Here is a 15524-nt window from a genome sequence, read left to right as displayed (position 1 = left end):
TGTCAGTTTTTGTCGAAGTCCATCGGGTCGTTCACAATGCGAGCGATGACGACTGATCGATCTTCGACAATGGCATTATCCTTTGCACTACATGCCCAGGTATGTACTAGGGTATTCAATTAATCGGGTTTCTGGTTTAATCGGTTAATCGAGCAAATAATTAATCGAGGTTTAGATTATTCGGTTAATAATCGGTTAATTTAAAATTGTTCGATTAACCGAATAATTTATATTTTCATTTTAAATTGATAATACAACAACGAATTTTGTGTACATAAACATAAAAAACAGCAAATAAGGTATTTGAGATCATTTTTATAAACATATCGCCATAACATATATTTGCTTCAACAACGTCATAACTCAAAATCCGTGTTTTATGAACTGAGTAATACAAAATATACGCTGTTCTATAATCTTTCATATAGTTTCATCAGTTTTCAAAAAAGTCAATTATTTTTTGTGTGTGAGAGTGTTTTTTTGTTGTAAACATCAAAATTAAAATTCATGTTTTCTAGTATATTTGATAAGTGAAAATTTGGTTAAATACAGATTAGAAAGATATTAACATCTTCTGTTTATATTTCTGAAATCGCATGATTTGTTGAAAATTTATTTAAGAAATAGTAAAATGTCATAAAATATTCAAAGACGTTTTTCTCGAAACGACTTTTTTGAATTATAACGTTGTTGCAGCAAATGAGCATGTGTGAGTTTTTTAGGGTTTTAGTGAGATCTTCTGAAATAATCTTTCATAAAAATAATATAATTTAAACGATTTTTTTCTTTAGATTTAATAAAACTTTTCTTGAAAAAAAAACTCTCTCGCTGATTGTATATGTTGGAGAAATCAAAAGCATGATAAAGAATATTCTTTTTTTGATTGTTTTAGATTTTTATTAATTTAATAGTTTCGTTTAGTTATGATAAAAGACTAATTTCAAAAAAAAGTTTCGTCTATACATGTAAATACAAACAAAGTTTCAAATACATACATGTAAATTAAATATGTCAGTTGTTATACATACTCACTAATCATGTTTAAAAAATATCTAATTTTAATTTGAAATTTGTATTTGAATTGAAACGGAAAAATAAATGCAAAAAAGTGCAAAAAAAAAGAATTTCGGTTAATCGGTTAATCGACACAAATTAATCGGTTTATTTCTTATTTGAAAATCGGCAATTTCAAATTATTCGAACAGTTAACCGTCCAAAATTAATCGGTTAACCGATTAACGGTTAATCGATTGAATACCCTAGTATGTACCATTATATATATTCTTATCGTACTTTGACCCTCTATCGGTGGCTTAATGTTCTTAGCTGCCTTAGAGTGATCCAAGGCCCAAAAGATCAGAGACTTGAAGTCTCTTATACAATTGCTGATATCTTCCTAACACTGTATGTGAAGTTCATTTGAAATTAATATTTTTATAATATGACTAAAATTCAAGAATTATAATTTTTGTATTGTACTTTTAATATTTTTGATCTGATAAAGAAAATAAAACATTTTTTTTTTAATTTTATTAATTATTTTGTTATATTATATTTATTATATCACTAAAAGTTAGTATAGTTAACAAAAAAAAAAAATAATAATGCTTTAAAAAATTTGTGTATGACTGTAAAAAAATGAATATGATAATATTGACCATGTTGTTTTATTTTTAGCAACCCAGAGAATAATTTTAGTTGTAGTATGGTTGTTGTTGTTGTTGTAGCAGCAGTGTTTGCTGAGTTGATGGTAATTTAGTAGTATGGTAATTTTCTCTGCCATACAATCATGTGTCACTCTAAAGTATATGATGGGTGTGGGAAAGTACATATATTGCAATATTTAAAATTCGTTATACCTACTTATTGGTTAAATTACTGCTGATTGTTATATTAACATATTTGCCTTAAAAAGAAAAGGATATAGAAATGAAGTTGTAAAAGTATGTAAACATTTTAATTGAATGTATGTTTATTAAATTTACCTGGGCGAATCTCTCCCAAGCGCTACCACGCCAAATGGGTAGTTTTTCAACTTGAGCCACACTTTTGAATTTGCCGTTAAGTGTTCTTGAATAAATAAAATATTGAAATTATTTTTGTAGAAATATTAAAAATTTGTGAATAAGTGTGTTAGCGTACTTTTCAGTAAAAAATATCCCATAAATGTACGTGAACAACAATTTGTAAAAACTTGTAAGTTTCTGTTTGTAAACATTTGATTAGTAATGCCCTTTTCCAAAAAACTACAATCGCTGTTAAATCTCATACATACAACAAGTAAGAGAGCTATATCCGGCTGTGCCGAATCTTATATACCCTTCACCAAATTATACTTTAAAATAAATTTTTTTAAATATTTTTAGGTAAACAAAATTTAATTTAATTGTAGGGTATAATAAAAATAGCATACATACAGTAAAAATAGCACATAGAACAATTACAACATTTGTGTGTTTCTAACTTGATATTTTTTTACTGGACAAAAATTGCTCTCTCTCTCTCTTTACAAGTTTTCAAAAGTAAACGATAGTTCTAATCAATAGTGATGAATTTATGAACCTTTTTCGGCAACCCTTCCATTAAGGTTTTTATAGGGCTTTCTGTCACTTTGTTTGAATAGGCAGTTCATCTCCATTTAAAATCTACCACACTTTTGGACACCTTTGTGCTCTATAATTCTCTTTTAACAGGATCTGGCCTTTGCTCAAGGCAGTTTGGAGTATTTGCCTCTCTTGGTAAAAATACCACATTATTGTTTTTGCTTACCATAGTGACAGGATGCCAAATCAGGCCAAAAATAAGTGGACACATTAAAAAGTCTTATGAATGGAAGCAACCTTTTTTATAAACATTCCTTAATGTAAATTTCTGTATTTATAGAGCCCTTTGTAACAAATGATTGGCTTCTTTTGGCATATTGCTTGCATTACCAAAAACTTTTTGGGAGAATTTTCTGCTTTTGGGTCCTAAACATTTCTACAACATTCTCTCGAGTATCAGCAACATACCATTATGCAGAAGGTATATTTTTTTTTATAAAACTTGACTTCAATTTCCATACTCTGTCTTTATACAACATCCTACATAATTGTATAAGGATACCAATATATCAATAACATTTATGAAGACAAAACCACTATTCCGGGTTTACATTTGAATTGGTGCAAGGTAGACCTAACAATTCAATAGGCTCCATTTAGCATTAATAATTAGATACCAATTTTTATAAATCAAACTCAAAAAGTGATCCTGAACCCAACATGGAGTTGGGTGTGAGACTGTTATTTTGAGGCGTCAAATACATCAACACAAACGCACAATACCCTCACTAACTTGGTGGTATTGTTCAAATTTAAGTTTTAAAACAACAATTTGTTTACAGTCCCTGCAGTTTACACTTAATACAAAACTACTATGTTACTCGTGATATAACCAGGTGAATAATAAAAATAAAAACAAATGCACTAAACATAAGAAATTAAGTTGTAATAAAAAACTACTAATGAATTTTATTACTCCAACTAATAAATTAACTAAATAAAGTGGAATGTTTGATCTTCATTTGATATTAGAATGCAAAACGAACTATATAGAAGGAAAATAAATATTGCAAAAAAAAAAATTAGTTTAACCACAAAATGTATGCATGTATATCATTGAAAAATAATATCAAATTCTAGGCACATCCACCTTCTCAAATGTTATTTAACAAAATATACCTACTTATAACAAACAAAATTAATAAATGTTTTTTAACAGTACATACCTCTGCGTGACTATTTGATAAGCGGTTTTTTGTCCAACTTGAGGTAAGATTTGCAATTCTTTCATAGAGCCTTTGTTGAGCAGATCTAAAATTGCTTTGCGATGTTTAGTTAAACTTGTCTTGCCATTTGCTGAAGTGGATCCATTACAATATGCATCTATTATTGAGTTATTTATTGCATTTCCTTTGGTAGTTTTATTTATTTTTTTTACAGTCTTAGAAACTTTTACATTATCTTCTTTATTTTCGGCTAGAAGACTTTCATTGTGCGTGGCCAAACGTATGCTCCGACGTTTGCTATGATACATTTGTAAAACAGATTTACGTGAACTTCGACGTAGTGATTGATTGGCATTTTCCAATGGGGTATCATTGAAAATACTTGAGGATTGGTCATGTTGTTGCTTCCCAGAGATACGAATGGAACGTCGTATAGATTTATTTAATGCCGTTTTATCCGAGTTTGTAGCACCAGCAAAGAAAGTTTGTGTGAATGATGTCGATGCTTTCGAAGAGTTTCGGGCATTATTAATTGGACTTGAAGTTTTTGGTCTATGTAATTCGGAAGGAATTTCAGGAATTTTAAATAGCTCATCACTAATGTTGAACTTGAAAGAAAAAGAAAATTTTTATCATCTATTTAGACGATAGAAAATATAAATTACTTACCAATTGACACTTGGCATTTGTTTTCAAAGGATTAATTTGGGCAGTATTTTCTTCACAATTAGGATGTGCAGTTTTTTCAGACAAAACTTCTTTCATAATATTTTTAAGTTCCTGTCGTATTGTGGAGGGCAGGACAGTTTGGTTTTGTAGAGTGGGTGCGGCGGCAGGAGTTTGAGGCACTAGTGTGTGTAGATTTTTTTGTAGCATTTTCATCAGGTTATCTTCCAAATCAGTCTTCAACTCTGCAATACATTTCCGTATAATTGGACTATAACTGAATAAATAAAAACTTTAAATGTTCGTTCTCTTTTTTTATTTTTATTAATCTTACTTTGTGTTCCTTTTGTACGCATGCCCATCGACAGCAGTTGAGGAAGATATGTTTAAGCTTAGCAAGGAACCATTTGAATCTAAACTCCGGTTGAACATAGATTCACGATTATGAGTCGATTCTAATTGACCCATTTTTGGCAAATTCATGGCCAAATTTGATAACTTTGGTCTAGAAATAGTTTACATTTATTGAAATGACTATGCCAATGATTTAATAAACTAAGTTATTTACCTTTTGTAATTGCTGGATATTTCAGTTTGATTGCATTTATTTACCTCTACCCGTTGTTTTTTCGGAGTGCAAAATGTATTACTTTTTACTGCTGATTTTGCTTGTGTGCCATATAGCGTAGAATATGAACGTTTTAGAGGTGTAACTCTTGGATTAGTTATCTGCATAGGTTTCGGTTTATAAGGTGTCTGCTTTAGTTTGGCATTTTTCTAAAACAAAAAAAATATAATAATAAATGCATGCATATGTAAGTTTACATAAAAAACATTGCGGTTAGTATCAAATTTCATAAAATTCTAAAACAGTATTTAAATCAATATGATCAAGTTTTATTTGAATTTATTAATTTAGAATAATGGAGCATTCAGAAGAGGATACATCTAGCGAGATTTCTCCGGCTGTTGTTGAAATTCTTAAAAAATTTTTGGATGCAAAATATGGCCACCAGAAATATAACTATCAAATTAAAGGAGCTGCTAAAAAAGGTGACAACTATATGGGAGTAGTTTACCGTGTAACAATTAAAACGCACAATGATAATGCTAATAAGCAAAGTGTAATACTTAAAGTTCCTCCCTCAAATCTACTACAACGAAACCAGTTTTTTGCTAGAGCCGGTTTTTTAAGAGAAGCTTTAGCATACGAAAAGGTAAAATCTACTGAAGATAGTATGTTACTGTTAATTAACTACATCTATATTTGTTTAGTTTCTTCCGTTAGTTGAGGACTTTCAAAAATCAAAGGGTCTGGATGTAAGCGATCGTTTTTTTGAATACCCTCAATGTTACTTCACGTCAACAGAGGAATTCGACGAAACCATTTGTATGAATGATTTGCAAGTTGAAGGGTTTTTTATGCATAATCGATTTGAGCCTCTTACACTTGATCATGTCGTCTATATAATGGGAATTTATGCTAAATTGCATGCAACGTCACTAGCTATGAAAGATCAAATACCAGAAAAAATTAATAGTTTCAAAAATATCTCAGATATATTTGAACAACGCAAAAATGATGTTCAGTTAAATGATTACTTCGAAAGCCTAAAGCGAAGTGCTTTAGAGAGTATAGACAAGGAACATGAACAAGCTTATTGGGACAAATTGAATGAGTATTTTAATAGTGGCACATTTTATGAGTTGATGTTAACCCTATTGGATTCCAACACAAGTGAACCGTATTCTGTAATATGTCACGGAGATTGTTGGATAAATAACGTTATGTTTAAACAGGAGGTAGCTTTTCCATTTACAAATTCATACAAATAAAAAAATGTAATTTTTTTTTCATTAGAATGGTAAAGTTGTTGATGCCCGCCTCATTGACTGGCAGATAATGCGTTACTCTTCACCAATTATCGATATCATGTACTTTTTAATGTCAAGCACTACCAGAGAATTTCGAAAACAACATTTTCAACAAGTTCTGCATGGTTATCACTGTGCTGTTCAGGAACACATCAAAAAGTACTTAACTTAAAAATATCTAATATGTAGTTTATTTATGAATTTATAAATATTTTTTAACAGATTGGATTCGGATCCAGAAAAACTTTATTCTTGCTCTGCTTTTAACAGAGAATTTAAGAAGAAAGGTGCCATTGGTCTTCTCTTTGGTATGATTGTTCTACCCATACTTACAACCAAAAGCGAAGATGTACCAGATTTGGAAAAACTAAGTGAAAAGGTTTCCGCTGGCCATTCTACTGATGCAATGGAAGCTGGCTTTGTTGGTGCAAAGTCTATACTATTTAATGAAAGATTACGTGGTATAATTATGGATTCCATTGATTGGAATTTGATTTAAATTGTGTAGTTTTAAAATATTATTATGTAGTCATAATTTCTAAGCACTTACCTTTATATCAGCTATAATATTGTTTATTTCTGGAGTATTTTTCAACTGTTTGGCATTTTGGGCAAATCTCAATGTCGACAATGTTTCGCTTAAATCTTCACGATGAGGACTAATGCATGCCAATAGTGTCAGATATGAATTTGAATTTAAGGATTCTACGCAAAAAAAAAATATAAAAATAATATTCTTAATAAAATTATAGATTTTTGGTAATATTTTACATAATTTGAAAGTAAATTTTAATTTGGCTCAAGTTCATTTTATTATAATTACTCTGTAATTTACAGACATTGTAAACATAAGTAAAGTTCGTTTAACTAACAAAAAACATAAAAAATAAATACATTTGACTTTGGCTTCCCATATTCTGTTTCCCAATAATGGCAAGTTAAATAGATGATATTTACAATAGACCTTGACAATAAAGATTGTTGATGACGCTATTGGCAGGGTAGAAAATGCATTCCAATTTTGCCAATTCTCTTAAATTACTTTACAATGGTATTCTTATTTATTATTACAGAATAATTATAATAAATTGAACTAGAGCCATATACAAATGTTTGAGCATAAAAACAAGATTTTAAAAATTATTTTTCGTTTGAATTTTGTCTCGTATACTAAATTCAATGGGGGATTTCATGACAAGTGAACTAACTTTTACAGCAGATGAAACTTGCACCAAGGTTAAGTCCTATTTGATAGTAATTTACACACAATTTTTCAACAAGATCAAGAACTCTCTGAGTTAGGGGGGTCAAATTTTTCCCAAATATTTCGAAAAACAAATTAAAAGAAAATAAAAAAAAAAATTACTTTTTTTTTGCAAAATCAAAAACTTTTTTTTACAAACAATTCGTGAAAAATATTATTAAATTTAATTTTTGAAGAAAATTATATAAGTAAATATCTAGATTATGATGTGAACATTTGTTTACCTTGCAAAACAGAACTTAAAACACTGTCCCGATATGGTATTACTTTACTCCCTGTGGTCATTGCCTGCAAAACTTTGCCAATTGATAGTAATCCTTGATTGATATGAACTCCTTCAGACATTGCTACACCTTGATGTCCCGTACGCCTAACACCTTCAGATCCAGCTAAATCAACAATGTTCATGCACGATGTTGTTATGGATTCGTCACCATTATCGTTTTGTATTCTGGAACGAACGTGTATTGTGAATATGGCATGAGAACGTGAACTTTGCAAATTCATTTTGGTGGGACGTACATGTCGGTTTTTATTGCCTTGAATTAATATAGCGTAACAGTCATCGAGATTATTTAAAGGTTTGCGTGTTCCTCCAGTGTATTTGTAACCTAAAATTAATTAATTAATTAAAGTGCTTATACATGCTTTAAGTGCAGGTATATATATATACCTGTTTGTAATTTTTATTTTATATAAATAAAATACCTAATCTACAGAAAAATAATTTTTGGATAATTTGGCCGAATGTCGAAACCAAAACTAATAAGTAAAAAAATCATTTAAAAGTTTCGGATTAGGTGGAATATTTAGTTCTAGACTTTTATTTTGATTTAAATGTTTTCAGAAATATAAATATTTAATTCGTTTCTTTTAGTTAATACATACCTTTGGCAACTATGGGTTCGTTTGTATTTTCTCCCAATAAATCGTAAACTTTTTCATTGTAAATTTCAATGAATGAGGCTGATATCTCCACTTTCTTAGATGGACTATTGAGATTTTGATTATCTGCCTGCTTTTCTGTACTTACATCAATAGAGGAAAATATTTCTTTTAAACAGCGTGGAATAACTCCAACATCCTCTCCATCAAAACTCTAAATAAAATATTCCACATTAATTCTAAACCTTTATTTAAAAGCACAACTAATAAAATTTACTTTAGAATCCAGTCCCATAGTGTAAGATTTACCAGTTCCCGTTTGACCATAAGCCAAGGCTGTACAGTTGAATCCCAGCTTCAGGTTGACCACCAGCGGCTTAATTAAATTATCAAAAATTTCCTCTTGTGTTACGGATGGACCCAAAACATGATCAAATGTAAAAACTGATTCGTTTACAATTAGGTTCTTAAAATATAATATACATTAATAAAAATTTGTTTTTTTTTTAATTATCACTTGTCTTACATTTCCATTTGGATGATAAGTAATAACACTGGTTTGCAAATTGTTTTTTAAATGTTCTCTAGCTGGCCTTTCGCGCACAGCTATTTTCACCGCACTGTTTTCATTTGTGTTGTTCATTTCTATTGTTTTATTCAATTAATTATTCCACTTATTAATAATAAAATTTATAAATTTTCAAATTTCTGCTGGCGTCCTTTTTGATGTTTTCATTTTATTGCCATAACACTCAGCTTCAGTATATAAAACATTAATGGAGGTGTTTGTAAAATAGAAATATTTATATATTATCAGTGATGCTATTTAAGGTACTATTACACGATACGCATTTTTATTGTATATTGATTTTATAATAAAATCTGTATACATATATCGAGTGATCGACAATATATTTTAAAAAATCTTACAATTTCATGTTAAAATTGGTTCTGGATGAAAAATATTAGTCATAAATGTAGATCATCGAATGAACTTGTATTTTAATTTCTGTTTGTTGTCGATAGCTCTCTGAACGATAAGGGTTGCAATAGAGGAAATGCGAATATTAGCAGAAAAAATATTAAGAAAATATAAAATGTTACAGTGATCTAGATTTGTTCGGAATCTTATTAGTTCAAAATTAATTTATTAGGTATTTATAAATTTGTATTGTATTTACACCAAGAAACTAGTTTGTTTTTGAAAAACCATTATGTTTATGTCTAGATTTTTAGGATTTTCCTGGTATATATATACATACATACATAGAAATTCATAATTGGAATGAGTTGCTTAATAGTTTAGTAGTTTTACACACGTGTGGCTTATCATTCTTTTATTTTTGGAATGACGCAAACAACATCGCTTATTTACATTGTTGTACTTTTCTCACTTACGGTGCGTTTACACATGCAAGTAGATTGAGGAAAGTTGAGAATACGTATTATTATCGAAAATGTCGAAAATACATCGAAATGTCTACAAGTTGCTTGAGCGTTTACACATGCAAGTAAAAGTTCATTTTAAAAATGTCGTCAAAACGTAAACACATTATTATTAAGAGTTGCCTAGGATACCACATACATATATTTGTAGGGAAATAATTGTTATAAATAATTATTATTATTACTTTAATGAGATTAGTGCTCTTAAATTAATTTAATAGCGTTCTTTATTCATATTTGAAGAGAAAAAACAATTTTTTTTACAAATATACTTAAAATAAGTTAAAAATATAATAATTATTTTACCACAATCCAGTAATTTTTTTTAAATTTTTTTAGTTAGGCAACTCTGTTTGTGTTTTTGACACTTTATTGCAGTAAGTGTCAAAAAATCACTGTCCATCGAAATTCACTAGGCAGTGAGCTGTAAGTGGCTGCATGTGTGCTTGTGTTAGTGCAAAAGTGTGAATGTATTGTGTTTTTCGAACTGTTACTTGCATGTGTAAACGCTAGGTTATATGAATGTTCATGGCTGTGTGATCAGAGATGAAAATTCTATATTCGGAGTTTCAAGAACTCATAATCCTCGCATTCCGAGGGTTATGTTACCTTCAGGGTCTCCCAAGTTACTCCAACCCAGGGCACACTTAGAAAGGTGACTGCATCACTACAACAATACAAAAACAGGTACTTTGTTTTTGTTAAAAAGTAGGTGAACTGTCAAAGTTGCCTGTTGTTGTTTTTGCTTTTGGGTTTGTTGTATTTTTTGCCACAACAACCACAAGTGAATTGACAATTTAAACTGAATAAAAAAAATAATCAGCTGTTTCATCGCAGTCACCTGTCTAAGTGTGCCCTGCTCCAACCTGTATGTTACAACCAAAGTAAATTAATAAAGTAGACTCAGTAGAACAGCTGACTATTTTTTTTACTTTGGTTTGAACTGTCAATTCACTTGTGGTTGTTGTGGCGAAAAATACAACAAGCCCAAAAGCAAAAACAACAACAGGCAACATTGACAGCTCAGACCTTAAACCAAAATTGCTTGTGGTTTTTGGAAATGTTGTATTTGTTGTAGTACTGTCGCTACTTTATTAATTTACTTTGGTTACAACCATATTTTCAAACGACTATGCCCTTATACGGAATCCTACATTCTCAATGTAGGAGATTTCAAACCGATCATTACCCAATTGTTCTGAATACGTTGAACTGTGTTATTCATAGCAAATTCTATACTCGCAAACTTATCCACCCAGTTCAATGTAAATACAGTTTCGTAAATTTTTAAAAGGCATCCACAACTACTAATATGGAATCAGCTTCTTATCTGTATTAAATAAATTCCACTCATTCTTCTTTGCGGGGAGGAGTGAAAGACATTTTCAATTGAAAATCTTGTATAAAACCAACATACTTACGTTGGGGTTAAATGTGTGATGCCACTTTGATACATTTTAACACCGTGACGTATCTGTTCATCTTCTGTGGTGTTCAATTTTTCATTCAAGAAAACAGCTGATTACATTTTTTTGCCCAATTTGTACTAAAATTGTTTTCAAGTTGCGTGCTGCCTACATCACAGCTTTCAATTTTTATAAATTTTGACAAACAGTCATTGGCGTAGATAGGGAGGGTGCTGGGGTTGGCAAAACCCAAAAAAAATTTGGAAAGTCGCAGAAAGATTTTTTTGGATTTGTAGATTGTTCCGTTAAGAGATTCCTGTGCCCTAGAACATTAATCATGGGGTTTTTGGAACCCAAAAAGTTAAAAAAATATTCCAATGCCAATCGTACAACGGAGCACATGTAATGTTTGGTTTGTACAAGCTAAAATAAAGGAGTCAAATCAGCAAACCTTTTTGATTCATATTTTATCCGACAGGCTAAACTTAAGGCCTAGCTAGTTTGTACCAGGGTTTCGATATTCAGCTCTAGCAACATATTTCTTACTTTTGACTATGCAATAAATATGCAATTATCTCATTTCATCACAATCAACTAATATAAATATTCATACTGTTCGTTCGTATTACTATTAAAATTGCAATGCTAGTCTGCAATTTTTAGTAGCAAACACAATCCATTGCATATCCACAAAAATATATGTTCGTGCTTTAGTAGCACACACATTTTTTTGTCGTGCTAATATTGCACGCCATTCGTTTTATTTTGTTGTGCTGGCAAACTTTTCTAGCAACAGTACACATTTCTTTGGTTGTGCTATAGCACAATTGACATTTCTTCAATTGATGCTATTAGTTGCTGTTATTGCTAAGTGTATAACAACATATCAGTAAACACACCCAATGCACAGTTGGGCAGAATCAAAATTTTTTGGAAATAAATCTGTCATTTCTAAACGGCTGATCCGATCAGGATAAAATTTGACGCGGCCATAGCCAAGGAGTACTCCAGGTTAAATTATTAAAATGGGACCTACAAATTCCCCAAGTGAGGCGCTATGGGGGCTCAAAGTAGGGTACCTTTGGCATGTAATATATTTAAACACGTGCCATTTTTTGCTTGCGTGTGCTATTTATCTCTTATAATTACCGAGTTATAAGCATTTCAAAATTGAAATTTTAAAATTTTGCCATACCTTGGTCCGCTTTTTTAAAAATATAGGTCGTAGTTTTGTACCGAACGGGCTCGAATTTTTTTTGTTAGTTAGACAACTAAATTATCAGTAATATACAAAAGATTTCAGAGTAATATCGATTATAGATCCAAAAATAAACGATTTTCAATTTAAGAATTCAAAAAATAGTAGATTTTTGCTGTTTTTTGGACGAAAAGGTGAATTAACTGATTTTTTATTAAAAAAAAACTTTCTTTAAGAACATATACCAATTTTATGTTTTTCTGTAAGGTAGCTTTACAGAGAACATTTTGGTATAAAAAACATGTCCTATTTTTCGAACATGTCCCCTACGTCCTTAGGATTTTGACCTATTTTTTTATCAAAATTTCAACATGTCACATGTTCTAAAATCCCAAAGCTGGGATCAAAAAACGGAAAGCAGCTTTAGAAACCCTGATGTGTTCCCTATTTATCCCCAAAGTAGTTTTCCAGCCCCGAGGGAAATGTAGACCCTATGGTTAAAATTGTAAAAATACCATTTTTGCTATTTTCGCTTAAAGAATTGTTTTTTAAGAATTGTGGGATTCCTTTTGTCCTTTTGATAAGTTTTTTTACACTTTGTAATTTGGAATGACAAATTTAAAAAACGTTGAAATTTTCATTGAGTTTTGTTAATAAATAAATATTTTATTACATACTAGCTGACCCGGTGCGCTTCGCCACCCCAATTAGAAGAAAGAAATAGTACTAGCAAGTCTCACTTTGTGAATCTAATTGTAAATGTCTAATTTCATATTTCTGGGTCCATTATTATAGAAAATGCAAAATGTGTTCCTAATTTAAAATTTTTAGGTTTATTATTATAAAATACTCAAAAAGTACCATTGCAATAAGGAAATAGTACCATTGATTATCACTTTTAAATTCGCATTTACTAAACCATAACCCGTCAAGTTTGAATTTTAGATTTGTATATCATTTCCTATATTATCAACTCATTTTGTTTCTATAATACTTAATATTTAATAAATTATCACAAAACCGAAACCGATCGCTTTTTAATTTTTTAAAACCGAAACCGCGGTTTTGAAATTCCATTTACCATTAGAATAAACAAAAAGTACCAAAAAGTAGCCACTTGTGGATTCCACTCACTCTGGTCCATATAACCTTTATTTCATGTTTCTAGGTTCATTTGAGAAGGAATTACAAAAAGTACCAATCGAATAAAGAAAAAGTACCACAAAGTCTCCCCCTAGAATTCTCACTTACTTAGGACCATATATGCTTAATTTCATGTTTCTAAGTTCATTGTTATAGAAAATTCAAAAAAGTACCATTAGAATAAACAAAAAGTACCAAAAAGTCTCCCCCTAAAAGTACCAATTACCCTTTTCTTCCTTGAACACCCCTCAAGTTTGAAATTTAAAAATATTCCATTTTGCCAAAATTGTTTATGCTACAGTTTATGCAAAATTGTTTATGCATGTCTGAAAATATTAAAATCTGTGTTAATGTGCCCAAGAATAAATAAGTTTTAAAAAAAGTACCAAACTGTTTACCCGAATTTGGCCCAATATACACCTTGGTACTCGAGTTCCAAATAACACCCTGTTAGTTAATTTTTGTATGAATCCAGGAACCAACGTTAAAAAAATTATCAAAATTGGCTTAATAATTTCAAATATAATGTATTTTCCCGATTGTCCCCTTTTTGGTACCTTTTTTATCCCCATTGAGGTGGTACAATTTTATTCAAATAAATTTCTGTAACGTGGTGGGAGCTCATAATAAAATATTCGTATGTCTATGTCAAATAATAGAAAAATATATTTTATGAAAAAGTACTAAAAATAAACACAATTTTTATCCCTTAAGGTTTCGAATTTCCAAAAAGTACCAAACATATATTTTTTATTTTTTGATAAGTAAAGAATACGATTTAAAATTTGATTCTATGTTTATTGGTTTAAAAGATACATAGGGTGCCAAAAAAGTACTAAAATACAGTTTTTACCCGTTTTCTCCCCTAAAAGTTTCGAATTTCGAAAAAGTACGAAACACCCGTCAGCTTATTTTTTGAATAGAGTAACATGAAATTTTAAGTTTTTTTGTACCTTTATTAGTTTTTAAGATATAAGGTTACCGAATTTACCCGTTTTTACCCTTTTTTACCCCCTAAACGTTCGAATTTCCAAAAGTCCCTTCTTATCGTGTCGTTTTGGGGAGGGAGGAACCCACAATTAAAATTTCATGATTCTAGCTTCAGCCGTTTGGGCTGTGCGATGATGAATCAGTCAGTCAGTGAGTCAGTAACGTTACTCTTTTATATACATATATAGATTAGAGTAACTTCGGGTATTGTGGACTATGTGTCTAATGTGGACCAGTGTCTATTTTCAGAAACTATTGAAGGTATGATAAAACTGATTTGTCGTACATTTTACAATTTGTTTGAAACGACAATTGCACATTTGCTTTCATGAGTAATTGATATATTGGCTTTTTATTCTTGTATTGAAATTAATGCGCGTGCTCAACATTTTTTTCGGCTCAAGTAAGAAACAAAATTTGGTACAGTTACTTGGTAGAACTTAATGTTTGGTTGTTTTATATAGTTAAAGTGGATACGTAGTTTTGCATATATTTGGTAAGAATTTAAGCACATTTAGATTATTATGTAAAAATAATTTTTTACCACTGTAACCCAAGTTCGTGTAATGTGGACCACTTAAATTACTTGATTATGTACTACTGGTCCATATTACCCGACAATAACTATGTACTTTGTAAGTAATCTATCTAAGCCAAGAACGCGACTTTTTTGTTTGTATTAATAAAAATATATTGAAATTAAATTTTTTAATCATTCATTATTAGCTGGTTCATGAATTTTATGTATTAAATGCTAGTCCACATTACCCTCATATAGTGGTCCATATTACCCTCCAATTTTTATAATGCTGGTTTTTGGGTTCCTTACAATATTTTCACATAAATTTTTTATCCTTTGACGGAAAAAATTTTCAACTGCAA

General features: G+C 30.2%; 2 protein-coding genes across 2 annotated transcripts; one reads left to right on the top strand and one right to left on the bottom strand.

Moving 5' to 3' along the window:
* Nucleotides 1-1544: 1544 nt before the first annotated feature.
* On the bottom strand, nt 1545-9123 carry nod (no distributive disjunction). Its single transcript, XM_065509800.1, has 11 exons — nt 8986-9123; nt 8737-8925; nt 8463-8673; nt 7799-8185; nt 6861-7015; nt 5004-5212; nt 4770-4940; nt 4439-4712; nt 3770-4377; nt 1986-2070; nt 1545-1906 (listed from the first exon to the last, which is right to left on the bottom strand). Exons 1-11 carry the CDS (start codon nt 9100-9102, stop codon nt 1889-1891), a joined length of 2424 nt encoding a protein of 807 aa, XP_065365872.1. The 5' UTR covers nt 9103-9123; the 3' UTR covers nt 1545-1888.
* pkm (Pinkman) lies at nt 5276-6867 on the top strand. Its single transcript, XM_065509799.1, has 4 exons — nt 5276-5652; nt 5711-6238; nt 6297-6469; nt 6533-6867. Exons 1-4 carry the CDS (start codon nt 5359-5361, stop codon nt 6807-6809), a joined length of 1272 nt encoding a protein of 423 aa, XP_065365871.1. The 5' UTR covers nt 5276-5358; the 3' UTR covers nt 6810-6867.
* Nucleotides 9124-15524: the final 6401 nt, after the last annotated feature.

This window comes from Calliphora vicina, chromosome 4, assembly GCF_958450345.1.
Source record: "Calliphora vicina chromosome 4, idCalVici1.1, whole genome shotgun sequence".
Taxonomy (NCBI): Eukaryota; Metazoa; Arthropoda; class Insecta; order Diptera; family Calliphoridae; genus Calliphora; species Calliphora vicina.
This window is presented reverse-complemented; position numbering and strand designations above follow the sequence as displayed.

Excerpts from the sequence above, each read along its gene's own strand:
- nod (XM_065509800.1), bottom strand. The coding sequence starts at position 9,102 with ATGAACAACACAAATGAAAACAGTGCGGTGAAAATAGCTGTGCGCGAA. Across the intron at positions 8,186-8,462 it reads CGAACCCATAGTTGCCAAAG|GTTACAAATACACTGGAGGA; the intron begins GTATGTATTAAC and ends AATTAATTTTAG. Across the intron at positions 7,016-7,798 it reads TTTAAGTTCTGTTTTGCAAG|AATCCTTAAATTCAAATTCA; the intron begins GTAAACAAATGT and ends TTTTTTGCGTAG.
- pkm (XM_065509799.1), top strand. The coding sequence starts at position 5,359 with ATGGAGCATTCAGAAGAGGATACATCTAGCGAGATTTCTCCGGCTGTT. Across the intron at positions 5,653-5,710 it reads AAGCTTTAGCATACGAAAAG|TTTCTTCCGTTAGTTGAGGA; the intron begins GTAAAATCTACT and ends ATATTTGTTTAG. Across the intron at positions 6,470-6,532 it reads GTTCAGGAACACATCAAAAA|ATTGGATTCGGATCCAGAAA; the intron begins GTACTTAACTTA and ends ATTTTTTAACAG.